The sequence below is a fragment of the Rutilus rutilus genome (genome assembly GCF_951802725.1).
Source record: "Rutilus rutilus genome assembly, chromosome: 16".
Classification (NCBI taxonomy): Eukaryota; Metazoa; Chordata; class Actinopteri; order Cypriniformes; family Leuciscidae; genus Rutilus; species Rutilus rutilus.
In genome coordinates, this window is record NC_140224.1 from 28,763,959 (window position 1) to 28,779,315 (window position 15,357).

General features: G+C 37.6%; 1 protein-coding gene across 2 annotated transcripts in view; it reads right to left on the minus strand.

Annotated features, from left to right (window-relative positions):
• Window positions 1-662: 662 nt before the first annotated feature.
• llgl2 (LLGL scribble cell polarity complex component 2) overlaps window positions 663-15,357 on the minus strand; it is a 29,566-nt gene continuing 14,871 nt past the window's right edge. The window contains exons 5-26 of one of the 2 annotated variants that reach the window (XM_084435214.1): window positions 15,214-15,329; window positions 13,896-14,054; window positions 13,256-13,418; window positions 13,019-13,151; window positions 12,609-12,663; window positions 12,114-12,268; window positions 11,737-11,948; window positions 11,171-11,238; window positions 10,217-10,370; window positions 9,994-10,098; window positions 8,733-9,025; window positions 7,710-7,857; window positions 7,389-7,539; window positions 7,155-7,271; window positions 5,123-5,289; window positions 4,780-5,041; window positions 4,521-4,683; window positions 4,386-4,414; window positions 2,373-2,420; window positions 1,980-2,022; window positions 1,824-1,885; window positions 663-832 (exon numbers count right to left, since the gene is read on the minus strand). In XM_084435214.1, the coding sequence (XP_084291340.1) occupies window positions 828-832; window positions 1,824-1,885; window positions 1,980-2,022; window positions 2,373-2,420; window positions 4,386-4,414; window positions 4,521-4,683; window positions 4,780-5,041; window positions 5,123-5,289; window positions 7,155-7,271; window positions 7,389-7,539; window positions 7,710-7,857; window positions 8,733-9,025; window positions 9,994-10,098; window positions 10,217-10,370; window positions 11,171-11,238; window positions 11,737-11,948; window positions 12,114-12,268; window positions 12,609-12,663; window positions 13,019-13,151; window positions 13,256-13,418; window positions 13,896-14,054; window positions 15,214-15,329 (2,808 nt within the window). In that variant the 3' untranslated portion in view covers window positions 663-827. The remainder of the gene's footprint in view (window positions 833-1,823; window positions 1,886-1,979; window positions 2,023-2,372; window positions 2,421-4,385; window positions 4,415-4,520; window positions 4,684-4,779; window positions 5,042-5,122; window positions 5,290-7,154; window positions 7,272-7,388; window positions 7,540-7,709; window positions 7,858-8,732; window positions 9,026-9,993; window positions 10,099-10,216; window positions 10,371-11,170; window positions 11,239-11,736; window positions 11,949-12,113; window positions 12,269-12,608; window positions 12,664-13,018; window positions 13,152-13,255; window positions 13,419-13,895; window positions 14,055-15,213; window positions 15,330-15,357) is intronic. The other variant, XM_084435215.1, reaches the window with a different exon arrangement.

Here is a 15,357-nt window from a genome sequence, read left to right on the forward strand (position 1 = left end):
TCCGTAAAAGGAACCCACCGTCAAAACAGGTACGGATTTTCATATACACATATATTAAAACATTTGACTACAATATTTTAAAATTACATTCCTAAATTACATCATTCATTATTGGCATAACAAAAAAGTTTTACATAAAAAAAAAAAAGAAATTAAAAACCTAGCCCCTCAGAAAGCTGTACACCCTAGAAACTACAGCATATGTACTACACAGTAGTGTACAAGTACCTATAAGAACTTTTATCTACCCACTGTTCTCATTGGTGTGGACGGGGGAAAGGCAACACTACTTTTGGAATACAGTAGGGTTTTAAATGTGTATGGGGTGTAATTGCAATGGTGTTATAGCATCTAGTGCTAACATTGCCTTGTCGTCCTACCCTAATTCGTCAGCAACAGCTAATGGCATCTTCACCCAGGTATTATACACCATCTATGCAAATTCTGAGGTCCTTAATTTGGTATAAAAGAAAAGTCATGCATTTAAAATTAAGTTAAAAAACAAAATTGTCAGTCTTTCAAATGCCATTGCATTTGCTCAGGTTGCTGCACAGGTAGAGACGCTGGTGGTGTGAAGGTGGTCAGTCAGCATGTAATGGATTCAGTGGAGATACAGTGATTGGTCTTAGCAGGCACAGGTGGTGGTCCCTCGCTCTCTTCTCTCTGTCGTCTCCCTGGGTGTAGAAGCTCTTGAGTGGGAGGTTCCTCTCTCCAGGGCAAGGCTTTCTCGTGGTTCAGTAGTGGTACTAGCAGTAGTGTTCAGATCGTAAGCAAGTCTGGAGTGAAGAGCGGATCCAGAATCGTTCAGGCACGGGGAATTAAAAGGCTCAGTCTGTGGAGAGCAAAGAAGTGCAATGAACGTAAAGCTCAAAAATTATATAATAATATTGGTTTCTCAGCACAGATCAAGGATCAATTACACCTGTCATAAGGACATTTTATCTGACAAACTGAATCTTAGAAAGATTTATTCACTTTAAATTTAAATAAACAAATAAAAACTATGATTTCCCCACACATTTATGTACAGTACGTTGTAGAATGTCATCAATAAAACAATTATAATTTAAAATTTTGGTCTTAGCTCATTTTACTTTCACACTATAGTTTAGTAATGATAAATTAATTAATAAATAAATAAGTAACAATAAATAAATAAATAATAATAAAATGGATGGAGACCAAAATACAAATTTTTAAAGACAAGAGGAGATGAAAAAAATTATCCATATTTAATAATAATAATAATGTTATTATTACTACAATTATTATTATTATTGAAGCAGTCTCCTCTGTCTTTACAAAATATTTATTCGGTCTTAGACCATTTTGCATTCACACTGTAGTTTGTATAAGCCGGCCTTCCAGTACATAACATAATAATAATAATAATAATAATAATAATGTTATTATTATTAGTAGTAGTATTAACGTTGTCTCCAAATGAAATTCTAGAGAAATCTACATATGTTCTCTTATCTCCAATTTCTATGCATGTCATTAACATTGTATTATAATGACCTGTGCAAACCAAAGAAATTTGGAATTACTCAAAATATGAAAAAGTGAACCCAAAGCACATCGTGATTATTATGCACAATATGAAAACCTGATCCATTTTTAAATGAACAGCTCACAGAGCACCTCCAAACACACTACTGCACCGAACACACACATGAAGATCTGCATTTCAAATACTGAGAATAATATCCTACTTTGGAAAGCAATGATCAATGTTTTCTCAAATTCTTGCAATAGGGCTATAGTTACAATATGACTATTGGAATAACAATATATGCTAATTGGGAATAGAAAATAATTACCTCCATTGCTCAGGATATTGCCTGCTTTTGGCTTAGTCTTCAGATTGTTCTCTAGGAACGTCCTTTAAACAAGCAATTGGCAGATTATTCAAACCTTACCGGCATTAATGAATATTAATAAAGTAATAGAATCTACATTAAATTAAATATTCTTACGTTTGATCTCCTTCTAGGGACTTCTGGATCTCCTGAAGCACACCTGTGTTAGAGCAAGATGTGATTCAAACAAGTACTCAAAGTTTTTTCCGCAAATCACTAAGAGTCCAGCAAACGCAATCCTCACTGGAATTGCTTGTAAAGTACTCAGAAATGAGCTCTTCTCATCATAATATCTTTTGCACAGGTATTAATATGACAGGCAGATGGAAGTGTTACAGATCATGCACACACGTCTGCACAGACCAGGCCACGATTAATCATACAGCATGTTTAGATTATTGTTTTAGGCCAATTGCATGTCACAAAACATACACAGCAATGCTCTGAGGTGTTACACATCTAAACTACTTCAGAATATCCTGTCTAACTGCTGATTCCTCATGTACTCACTCTCATCGTTGAGCAAAGCATGCTCCATTACTTGTCTAGCAGAATTCTCTGGAACACACAAGCACACTGATTAGTTGGGCTAAAGCTTGCAAATGCTTTAAAGAGGAGTTATAAATACAATCCATAATTGTTGCAACAGTGTTGGTTTAGTATTATGTATATTTGAATGTTTTATATATTTTGAATTAGCTTTTATTTTAATATCCAATAACCAAGGCATCATTTCTAATTTTCATTTAATGTTTACATTTTATTTCAATGAACAACATTTTTTAATAGTTTTAGTTACCAATAACAACTCTTAAAGGGATACTCCACTTTGTTTGGAAATAGGCTCATTTTACAACTCCCCCAGAGTTAAACAGTTGAGTTTTACCGTTTTCGAATCCATTCAGCCGATCTCCTGGTCTGGCGGTACCACTTTTAGCATAGCTTAGCATAGATCATTGAATCGGACAGGACCATTAGCATCTCTCTCAAAAAAAATGACCAAAGAGTTTCGATATTTTTCCTATTTAAAACTTGACTCTTCTGTAGTTACATCGTGTACTAAGACCGACGGAAAATAAAAAGTTGCGATTTTCTAGGCTGATATGGCTAGGAACTATAGCCAGCAGGCGTAATGATATGACGCAGCGCCTGAAAATAGGTGGGAGTTACCGAGGTGGGGACTATTTTCAGGCGCTGAGTCATATCATTACGCCTGCTGGACTCATGGTACGGCAGCAAAGTTTCTTGATTATTACGCAGGAATGAGAGTATAGTTCCTAGCCATATCAGCCTAGAAAATCGCAACTTTACATTTTCTGTCGGTCTTAGTACACGATGTAACTACAGAAGAGTCAAGTTTTAAATAGGAAAAATATCGAAACTCTTTGGTAATTTTTTTGAGAGAGATGCTAATGGTCTTGTCCGATTCAATGATCTATGCTAAGCTATGCTAAAAGTGGTACCGCCAGAGAACGGTAAAACTCAACTGTTTAACTCTGGGGGAGTTGTAAAATGAGCCTATTTCCAAAAAAAGTGGAGTATCCCTTTAATGACAGGCAAATTATCTAATAGAATTATAGTTAAACAATGGGTCTCATACTCTCATTCACTAACCGTGTGTATAGAACTTTCGTTCTAAATTCTATTCTAAACTTACGAGAGAGAGAGAGAGAGAGAGAGAGAGAGAGAGAGAGAGAGAGAGAGAGAGGAGAGGAAAGGAAAGGAAAGGAAAGGAAAGGAAAGGAAAGGAAAGGAAAGGAAAGGAAAGGAAAGGAAAGGAAAGGAAAGGAAAGGAAAGGAAAGGAAAGGAAAGGAAAGGAAAGGAAAGGAAAGGAAAGGAAAGGAAATGGCGTCATGTATGCTGAGAATGACGAAAGGAAAGGGTGTGCAGAAAGCCCTTATATGGTTTGGCAGTTTTATGCAAATTACTAACCTCGAGCATACGGTCGCTCATTTAGAATATTCAAAATGAATTAATATTAGAACGAGGTTAAGAACAAATTCATGTGCATATGCACGTGTTGTGAATGAGGTAGAATATTTTTTGTGAAAAGTTCTCCTGTGCATGTAAAAACGAATAATCAACACAATAATTAGTGAATGAGACCCAATGCTTTCCAATGCACAAGATACTACAACTACTTTTCGATGGAATACTTGATCGTCATTGGTCAGTAGCAGTTTGTCTAATAACATGCACAAAACTCAAAATTATGATATTTCTGAGTGCAGGCTGTATTATACTTTATGAAACCAGTATGTATGTATATATACCAGTATATGCTTGGTGCTTTTATGAGTTTATGAGCTTTTAGCAAAATTCCAAGAATTAAAGTGGCACCGTTTCATCAATTATGGATTGTCTAAGCATGGACAGAAGTCTTTTGTATGAGTGACTTATGGGAATAAAATGGGAAGCATTCAACAAAGCACTAAGAACATGCGTGTTTTAGGGTTGGTTGGATGCTTAGTTTGCACAATTCACACAGATCTAAGAAAAAGAAAAAGCAAACTGAATCTCACCATATCGATCACTCTCCGTTTTGAAATTTCTGGAAACACCGAACAAACAAACATCAATATAAAAACGCTTATTAATCTTTGACAACGGGAAAGGAATAATGAATTCTGAACTATCACACAACTACACACACACACCTGTGTTCAGTAGGCACTCCATCTGGCTGGTCCTTGTGGACGGGACTTGATGGCGTCTTGGGCCTCATTTGTAGGGGAGCCTCAACCAGACAGCGTGGTTCCACCACCAAGCGGGTGGAGAGAGAAAACCGCTCAAACTCAGATGGGGAGATCAGGTAGAAACCTAAAACATGACCAAACAGACAGTTTCAGAGTAGATTCATGCTTTTACATAAGTGAGTAAATGCACTGTGTGCATGTAAGAGTTAGCATTTCCTACCTTGGCCATATTTGGTGAAAACACAAGATGCGATTCCACTGACGTCTTCTCTTCGTATGCAAGGATAGTGGACCAGCATTTTGATGGAGGGCAGAGAGATGACATGTAGCTCACCCTGATTGGTCAGCACCACCAGGCTGCTCTCCAACTGTTCATCGGTCCGAGAGCCAAACCAAGCCACGCCCACACGGCGCACACGAGAGCCGTCAACTGCTGTCAGCTTCAGCTTTGACTTACTGCTCACTTTTGGCAGGGTAAACAGCTGTGCACACACAAATGCGGTAAGACACACAATCTCTGTTGGCAATGGGCGAAAAATAAATTGTGTCGTGCAAATTCTCACCTTAAATTGCTCCTCTGACACAACCAATAGATTGTGCGAACCATGCATTTCAGGACTGCGTGCCAGATCATGGGCCACCTCCAGGGGCTCGGGCAGAGGGGAGCCCTTGCCGTCCAAGACCACCAAACCAACCACTGGAGCACGATGCATCAACTGAATCTCTTTAGCTGGGGATGAAGAAGCACTTTTTTTTATAGAAGATCTGTTTATGTAAGCAGGGTTTTGTGCACACTACTGTCCAAAATTTTGGGGTCAGTGAGATTTTATAATTTATGCTATCAAAAACACAGTAATATTAAGAAATATTTTTACAATTATATACTGTTTTCTATTTTAATATATTTTAAAATGTACTTTATTCCTGGGATACAAAATGTAACTTTCAGAAGCCATTAGCCTTCAGCGTCACATGATCCTTCAGAAATCATTCTAATATGCTGATTTTGGGTTAAAGAAACATTTCGTATTATCATCAGTCTTGTGTGGAAACGGTGATAATTTTTTCAGGATTGAAAAAATCCTGATGGAGAGAAAGTTCAAAAGAGCAGCAATTTATTTATTTTTTTATGGAAATCTTTTGTAACATAGTAAATGTCTTTTACTGTCACATTTGGTCAATTAAATGAGTTCTTGTTAGGGATGTCCCGATCAGGATTTTTATGCCCCCGATCCGATCCATGTATACACTTGTATCCAATGTATACATGGACATATAGAGTTTCTCAGAGGCTCAAATGTAAAAAAATTATATCTATCACTACAGAGTATTTTTTGAATATATACACAGACACACACTATACACTAGTATCTGTTATAACATCTGTTATAATGGTGGACATTGCAAACAGACTGGGTGGTCACAATTATGAATATGGGACCACTGATATAAACTTCTTATATTTTATATGTACAATAAGCAGAATAATTGCAACAAAAATAAAAAAAGTGGATTTAAGGTTAGAAAGCATGAAGCTCACGGCGTCAGAATGCCAGTCTGTCAGTCAAGTCCAAAGCAAGACGCAACCCATAGCAATGCTTTATGGCAACGACGTCTCTCAGACAGTCTGACGACAGATAAAAAATAAACAGTAAATAAATGACTTTCGAGTGATTCGATATGGCTGAACCAACCCACTTGAAGGTGCATACCGACACCTACGTGACAGCAGACGTAAAATAACTGATCGGGCTTAGGATAGCCCATACCGATCAGTTACAAAATGCTTAATCAGCCCTGATATCGATCTTTGAGATTGGCTCGGGACATCCGTAGTTCTTGCCAAATAAAAGTATTAATTTCTTTGATTAAATAATAAAAACTCACCCTTTACAGTGATTTTACCAAGTTTAAATGTATTGTTAAGTGAAGTAGAGTGCCAAAACGCCCTTGAAGGGATAAATGAAAATTCTGTCATTAATTACTCACCCTCATGTTGCTCCAAACCCGTAAGACTTTTGTTCATCTTCGGGACACGAATGAAGATCTTTTAATGAAATCTGAGAGCTTTCTGTCCCTCCATTGACAGCTACACAACTGTCACTTTGCCGCTTTACAAAGTTCATAAAGAGATCATAAAACTAATCCATATGAATTGAGCGGTTGTAGTCAAAATTTTCTGAAGAGACTCGATCGCTTGATATGATAAACAGATTTAATTTAGGATTTTATTCACATATAAACATTGATCTCTGAGACATTGATTGAACTTTTTGAAGCGTCAATGTGTCAATGGAGTCTCAGATTTCATCAAAAAGATTGTCATTTGTGTCCCGTAGATGAACAAACGTCTTATGGGTTTGGAACGACATGAGGGTGAGTAATTAATGACAGAATTTAAATTTTTTTGGTGAACTATCCCTTTAACTGTGGTGAAATAACTAGCACAAAACCTTAGAGTTTATTACTTTTATAAAACATCAGCAACAATATTACTCTAAAAGACATCTATGTTCGTTAAATGCATTTATTAAATGATTAATATGTCTGTTCATCTACTTCAAAGTTGTCATTTATATACCATGTTCTTTTTACCTGCATGAGCCACTACTGGATCCTCTGCCCTTCGTTCCAGTGATGGCACACGGAGGACATACGCAAAGACAGCTCCGCCATTGGTTCCTGCCCACAGTGAGGGTGTACTGTGAGAACCTGAGGAAAAGAGAGAGGCAGCTGATGAAGGTCTTCTGCTAGTCTAAGAGGATACATTGGGAATACTAACCCTAAATTTAATTATCAACGATTAAAAAAAAACACTGTGGTACTCACTATCACTGACAAACGTATCTGCGAAGTAGAGTGTTCTGACGAGGCCCGTAAAGGAGTCGTCAGAAGAACGGGCTTCGATCTTTCTCTGTACAGGAGCCAACTCCATCTCCTGCAGAGCTTCAGCCTCCAGCCTGGCATTGATCTCCTGCAGCTATAGAAACATTATTAATATTCGCTATCGAGCCAGAACCACCGTTTCAACAACTCCAAAGTATGCAACGCTAATCGCTACCAAAATAACTGCATGCATGATTCCTAGTCACTTGTTCGTTTGACTGCTGAATAACTGAAGCACTAGAGAAGAAGAGAGCTGATACACACCTTGGCTGCGTTGTTAGTGTGGTGTTTTCGCATGGAGACCCGGCTGCGGCGAATCCTACGGAAAGACTGTCGCAGGGACTTTTTGATGGACTTGACACGTGACAGCGGCCCCTCCAAGGCCATCTGATCACTGGGGTTTAGGGTGCACCTGCAAACAGACAGCAAACAACTATTAGCATTCTTCACAAGAGAAAAAAATAAACACAACTGATGGAATTTATAATTGTAATGACCTTAAATAGGTCTTATGGTCTTAATAATCTTGATCTGAACAGTTTAATCTAAAGACTTCATAAATAAAAGGCTTTATATAACTTTTACTGACAATTAAAATGTTTAGCTACATACAGATTTTTAAAAAATTTAAAACTAACAAATGTAACTTTTTTGTGCCACATATCAAATCAAAAAGGTGGCAATTTTGAAAAAACATAAATATGACAGATTTTCTTTTTTTCATACATTCATACTTAGCAAGGACACATTAAATTGATCAAAAGTAACAGTAAATACATTTATAATTTTACAAAAGAGTTCAATTTAAAATAATGGCTGTTAAAAAAAAAATTAAGCAGCACAACTGTTTTCAACATTCATATTAGAGTGATTTCAAAAGGATCATGCAACATTGAAGAGTGTCTGTACTGGAGTAATGATGCTGAAAATGCAGCTTTGCCATCACAGGAATAAACTACATTAAAAAAATATTATAAATAATGAAAAGACAAACTATCATATGATTCGTGAATCAGACTATGAGCAAGTTTTCCACTGACGCATTTAGCATGATAAAAATGGTGACAAACACTATAGCTATAATAAAGACTTCCCTTTTTGAAGGGAACATCTTCAGACAATTGTGGTGATCACATCAGTCTAATGTGCTTTATATTTCAGGTTATTTTTAAGGATATTCCTTAATGTTCATTTGTATCCCCCCAACAGTCACTTGTATTAACAGTGACAGATCAACCTTTTGTACTAATAAACCTGGAATGCCATTTAAAATGGTTTTCTTCTCACTTGACAAAGACGTTATTCCTCTGATGGTAGTCATATAGGCCAAAGCCATGGCTGGTACCGAATGCGACCAGTTTCCACTCTGAGTGCAGAGCGATTGCCGTGACCACAGCGGGCGGCTGGCACTGCACCAGGGCGAAGGGCTGGAAGCCTGGAGGGAACAGCACCGGCTCCTCCCGCACGTCTAGACGCGCTTGGCCCTTCCAGCGGAAGCCCTCCTGACCCTGCAGCAGGTCCACCACTGTAGCCTCAACCATCTGCTCGGCAGCCTCATCGTTCAGCTCCATAACCAGAATCTGAGTGGGAGGAATGAAAAATTACATTTACTCAACTTTCTGATAGAAGCAGATGGAAACTTAATATCTCAACTTCTGCAAACACATTTCCTCAAAGCAGAGTTCACACTTTATTCGTCCTTACACACAATTCATATAGCGTGATAAGAGCTTTGGGTAGCGTTCTGCCAGGACATCAGCAAAACTGTACTGAAACCTCTCAGTAGTTCAGTGAAAGGGCAGAGCTATTGATCCTGGAGAGTGGTTTTTAACCGAGCTCATCTCATTTCCTAATGGCAGACATGATGTGTAGTAGACTGTTAATAAGCTGCTAAATCAAAGCGTTTTAGTCGAGTAATTAATTATCAGCAGTGACCAAAATGTATGAGAAATCAAATGGTCAGAGGTTAAAGTTTAAGGTCAGTATTTAAAAAAAAAGAAGAAATTAATACTTTTATTCAGCAAGGATTCATTAAATTGATCAAAAATGACAGTAAAAACATTTGTTATGTTACAAAAGATTTACATTTTAAATCAATGTTCTTTAAACTTAAATCCTCTTTGTGGAATCAAAGTTTCCACAAAAATATTATTTTTTAACTGTTTTCAACATTGATGATAATAATAAAAAATGTTTCTTGAGCACCAAATCAGCATATTGGAATGATTTCTGTAGGATCATGTGACACTGAAGACTGGAGTAATGATGCTGAAAATTCAGCTTTAACTTCACAGGAATAAATTACATTTTAAAATATATTTAAATCTAGAATTAATTGGTAATAATATTTCACTATATTAATGTTTTTACTCTATTTTCATAAAATATATGCGGAATAAGAGACTTGTTTCAAAAAATATCTTACCAACCCAACATTTTTGAACAGTAAAGTAATAACTGAACAAAAGTAACCATTTTGGCATTGTTTGTTTTAATGCTGTGTGCGAACCGAGTCGGTCATCTCTTAAACTCCCATATGCGAACTCACTTGTCCTGCAGTTCCAGCCACTGTCAGATATCCGCTGTATTTACACAGATGGATCTTCTGAATGCCAAGCCGAGGGTCGTCGCTATATGGGTCAAAGCAGCCCACCTGATACATTGAAAAATAATAAACACTGAATCAAATGTTTGATGAAAACTGTAAACAGCTGTGCTAATAATAGGATGTTGATTGTGAGTGGTAAATGCTTGTTTTAGGTGAGACAGACCTTGCGAAACGGAGGCCACTCTCCCTCACTACCCTGGTTCATGTTGTCATTTGGGTCGGCATCTGTGTGGAAGACTCCCGCCGTGCTGAGCTTGTACATGGGGTAAAGACAGACCCCTGAGGCGTCCCAGAAACGTACCGTGCCATCTTCGTGCCTTTCAAGATGAAAAGGGATACATTTAACATGAAAGGTAAGATTCGTTTTTAATAATCAGTTCCTCATTCCCTCCAGGTGAAACCATTGCAGCATCTTAACAGAACATTTTTCCTTGTTATTCCTCGTTGCCATGAGAAGGGAAAAACCCAACTATATTAAGCAAATGTTTAAACAGGGTCCAAGTACCAAATGAGAGTAACAATTAGCTTTGAAACAGATTTACTGTAATAATACTCAATTTTTAGGAACTGTGAAATAACACATGATTTAATTTGCAAAGTAAGAACAAGAATCTGATCTTCCCTGTTTTTGTTATCTGATGAAAGTTATGCGAGCGAAACAAAACAGACATAAACAGTGCAACAAGTTTTTTTTTTTTTTACAGTTTTGGTTTCACTGAAGTGTTTATTACTGAAGGTTTGGGTAAGTTAGTTTTTTTGTTGTTGAAAGAAATGAACACTTATTCAGCAAGGATACATTAAATTGATAAAAGTTGTTAAAGATATTTCAATTTCAAATAAATGCCGTTCTTTTGAACGTTCGATTCGTCAAAGAATCCTGATAAAAATTATTTTCACAAAAATATTAAGCAGCACAACCATTTTCAACATTGACAATAAAATAATACATAATTTTTGAAGGATCATTCTAAAACATTCTTCATTTTGACACGGTTTATAATTATGAAGAGAACAATTCTGCATATTTTACAGGACGAAACTTTACGAGGTGAATCAGTGAATTCAAGACTAAGATCACACCAAGACCGACAGCGTTACATCACACACATCTACTCACCCCGTGAGGAGCAGGTCTCTCTGGGGAGGGTCTGGGGCAAGATTCTGACCTCCATTTATAGGCCAAGGCTACAAAAAGACAGATTTGAAAACTGAATAGTTGTCCATGGTGCTGTAAACCATCACAGCAAAACTTTATAATGGCAGTGAATGGAGGACGAGATTTTGAAAAAAGACCAAAAAAGTGTGTGTGTGTGTAGGGGTGTGTGTGTGAGTTATTTTAGTTTTTAAAGTTTTAAATATGGATTACTTTTAAGATGGATGGATGCACTTTTTTGGACTTCAAAATCAGAATTCACTATCATTATAAAGCTTGAAAGAGCAATGCTATTTTTTAAATATAACTAGGGTTAGGAAAAGAAAAAAGAAAGTCATATACACCTAGGATGGCTTGAGGGTGAGAAAATCATGGGATAATTTTCATTTTTGGGTGAACTATCCCTTTAACCCAGAAAATGACAGTTCAAAGCATTTCATGTGAGTATTCTCTTCCTGGTGAGCTGTTTTACTCAGTATCATGCAATGAGCTTAATGTTTCTGTATTTGTGCAAGCATATTCTTGCTTACCTTCTTAGAGTAGTGTGTGTTCTGCTGGGCTCCCGCAGCGTGCACTCTTTCCCACAGTTTGAGTGGGATGGAGGAGACGTGGTGCGAGCACGTAATGGCTGAACAGTGTAATGGCACCAGGTAAGGCGTCTGGATGACGGGCCACCCCTCAGTCTGCAGATCCACCACCACAAGTTCCTCCTCCACCAAAACCACAAGAGCGCTTGGCTCACCTGCAACAAAGACACATTTAGACCACTTAAAGGAAGTGTGCTGACTGCAGCTCAGCTAATATGTTCAAGTAGATGTAGAAAAAAGCATGTAAAGGAACCAAAACAGTGTGTTTGACATATTTTAAAGGGGAAAAGAACAATGAGTCTCTCAGCATGTCTCTCTACCTCTGTGGTTCTCTCCCTCGCGAATGACGAAGAAGTCGATAATACGTGAGGTGAAGTCCAGCGCCTCGTGGGTTTTGCTGTGGATGACGGAGATGCAGTGTCTGTCCCCGTAACTGGCCCTCGGCATCCCTCCGCTGAAGATGAGGAATGGGGGACTGGGAGGAGAGGACAGAAGACACATTATTTTGGATAAGAGTTTACTAAATGACAAATCCCCTTTGGATCTTCCAAAACTTTCAAAATCATTTTATGAAAAAGGAGAACAATAAAACAACATGAAATGAAAGGACGGCATAATAAAATGGGCTAGAGATTAGTGGTTAAAGAAAAATCAGATAGAGGATCTTAATGTGGAGCGGAAGTTAAATATTAACCCAACCGTGTGAGTCATGGAGAAGCATTCTGTGGTAATGACACCACAAGCAAACACACCTGTCTCACCGTCGGTTAGTGAACACTCACAGTACTGCCCAATAAAGAATATGCAAGACTCACCCTTGTTTTGATGGCAGCTGTATAATTTTGGATATGGCCTTGCAGGGGAAGGCACCTGTGTGGAGACGTAGCTCATTTAAGGACAGATAGCTCAATATGAATACATTTGACCAGTCAAAGATACAGGCTTTGTTCCAAAACCTAATGAGCTACCTAATATGACAGCATTTTAGGCAACAAAATTATGCCACCTTTAAAGATGCCTTGTTTAGGTCAAATTCTAATTAAACTTAATTAAATATAATTGTATTCTTTTATTATTTATATTCTTCAAAGAATCCTGAAAAAGGATCACAGTTTCCACAAATATATTACAGTATAAGGATCATGTGACACTGAAGACTGGAGTAATGGCTCTAAAAATTAAGCTTTGCCATCACACCGAAGTCACTCCGGTAAAGCAATCTTACCATATGGAATCTCCTGTTTCTCAGGCTCCGTTTGCGGATCCTCACCAGTGACCGTCCACTGGCAGTAGCTCCCATCACTATGGGAACTGAGAATGTTCGCACCATCCTCCATCCACCAAACACTCTCTAGTTGCTGCAGAGGACACAAAAAAGGGAAAATTACAGGCCTCTTCTTAGAACGCTTGGTAAGAATTTTGAGTTTCAGAGCTTAGATGACAACGTTGCATTATACGGTACCTGTGTGCTGAGAAAGTGTTGGATGGGACGCTGCCGATCCAGATCCCACAGAACCATCAGGCCTCGGCTGTAGCCGATCAGCACCTGCCGTGGGTTGAGCGGGTTCTCATGCAGAGCTTCAACACACTCCAGATTCCTGCGGCCAGCATAATCCTCTGGAACTCTGGGAAAGTAGCGGTGGACAGATCAGCGATCACAAAGTGTAACTATAATAGTCATCTCAGGCATGCAAAAGTGTTGCATTATACCATTCCAGAGAAACTATTTGAAGAATGTTGCAGCGTGTGTATATAGTCAAAGATTATATAAAGAACTGCAAGTCACGGAACAAAGAAAAGTATATTAAATATGCTCATTTTAGTTCTTGTCTTTAAATACAGTGCTCATTTGCAAAGTGACCAAACATTTATTTAACACTATTTTGGGAAAGATAAAAGAAAGAAACATTAAATATGGTTACATTAATCATTAAAGACAGTTTTAAGATAAATATGCAATTTAGTATGGACAAATTCAACATTTAAAGGCAGCAAGTGTGTTATTTATCAATAGTACATATTACTGAAAAAAATTATAATAATAAGCACGGGTGTATGTGGCTCTACATGAATTCATAAATCTGACCAATGTGACGTCTGACCTGTTCTGTACATCCTCCACGCTTATGTTGTTCTCCTCCAGTTCTCTGAAGCCTGGCACTTCTACAACAAACACGTGTCCTCCCTCCGTGCCCAGCAGCAGCAGCTCACCCGACGAGTGTGCCAGGACGGCCGTGACCCGCGTCACGCTGGGAGGGGCGCTGTCACATCACAAGAGGGTCAAAAATGAAAGCGCTAGCGATTTGTTTTCTACCCCAGTTACGCTTAGATTAGACACTGGATAGACAGTAAAACTAGACTGCTGGCTTATTTTTAGGTCATATACACTTTTTAGTTCCAATGCATTATAGACGTTGTTCCTCATAAATAATTGTAACCAGTTGCAACCAGTTTTTAAAGAGTAGTTGCAATAATTTTTAAACATGAAATATGAAATAGAGCATTATCTATCCATCCATCATCTACACACACACACATATATACAGTGGTGGCCAGAACGGTAAGATTTTTTATTGTTTTAAAAGAAGTGTCTTCTGCTCACACCAAGGCTTCATTTATTTGATCCAAAATACAGCAAAAACAGTAACATTGTGAAATATTTTTTACTATTTAAAATAACTGTTTTCTATTTGACTATATATTTAAAATGCAATTTATTTCTTTGTTGGTAACACAGAAACACAAAAGCTTTCTATTTCAGATAAATGCTGTTCTTTTGAACTTTCTATTCATCAAAGAATCCTGAAAAGAAATTGCACACAACTGCTTTCAACATTGATAATAATAATAAATCTTTCTTGAGCAGCAAATCGGCATATCAGAATGATTTCAGAAGGATCATGTGACAATGAAGACTGGAGTAATGATGCAGAAAATTCAGCTTTGATCACAGGAATAAATTACATTTTAAAATATATTCATATAGAAAACAGTTCATTTTAAATTGTAATAAATATTTTCACAATATTCACAATTTTTGCTGTATTCTGAATCAAATAAATGAAGCCTTGGTGAGCAGAAGAGACTTCTTTTTAAACATTAAACAAATCTTACCGTTCTAATAATTTTGGCCACCACTGTGTGTGTTTATGTATATATATAAAAAATGACATCACAGATTGCAAAAAACAGCTACTTTGAATCATGGAAGTCACCTGACAGCACTATGCATGTATTCGGAGCAGTAGCAGTAGCTGTAGCAGTAGCAGAGTATCAGTAGCGTCTGGATCAGTGTGACTCAGTGCTCATGTCTCATTCTTTGGGTGTGTGCACATTACCATCCGAGTACATTAAAAATAAATCTTAAAACATGATCATATTAGATCGCGGTGAGTATGTAGGTGTGGGTTCTTGACTCACCCAGGTGGACCAGAGAGAGTGAAACGTCCTATCTCAAGCAGCTCGGACATGCTGTTATGTCCACGAAGCGTCCACATGTGCAGACTGTTGTCATCCAGTAATGTGACAAACTCCAACTGCAAAAATAAAAGTAAAAATAAAATA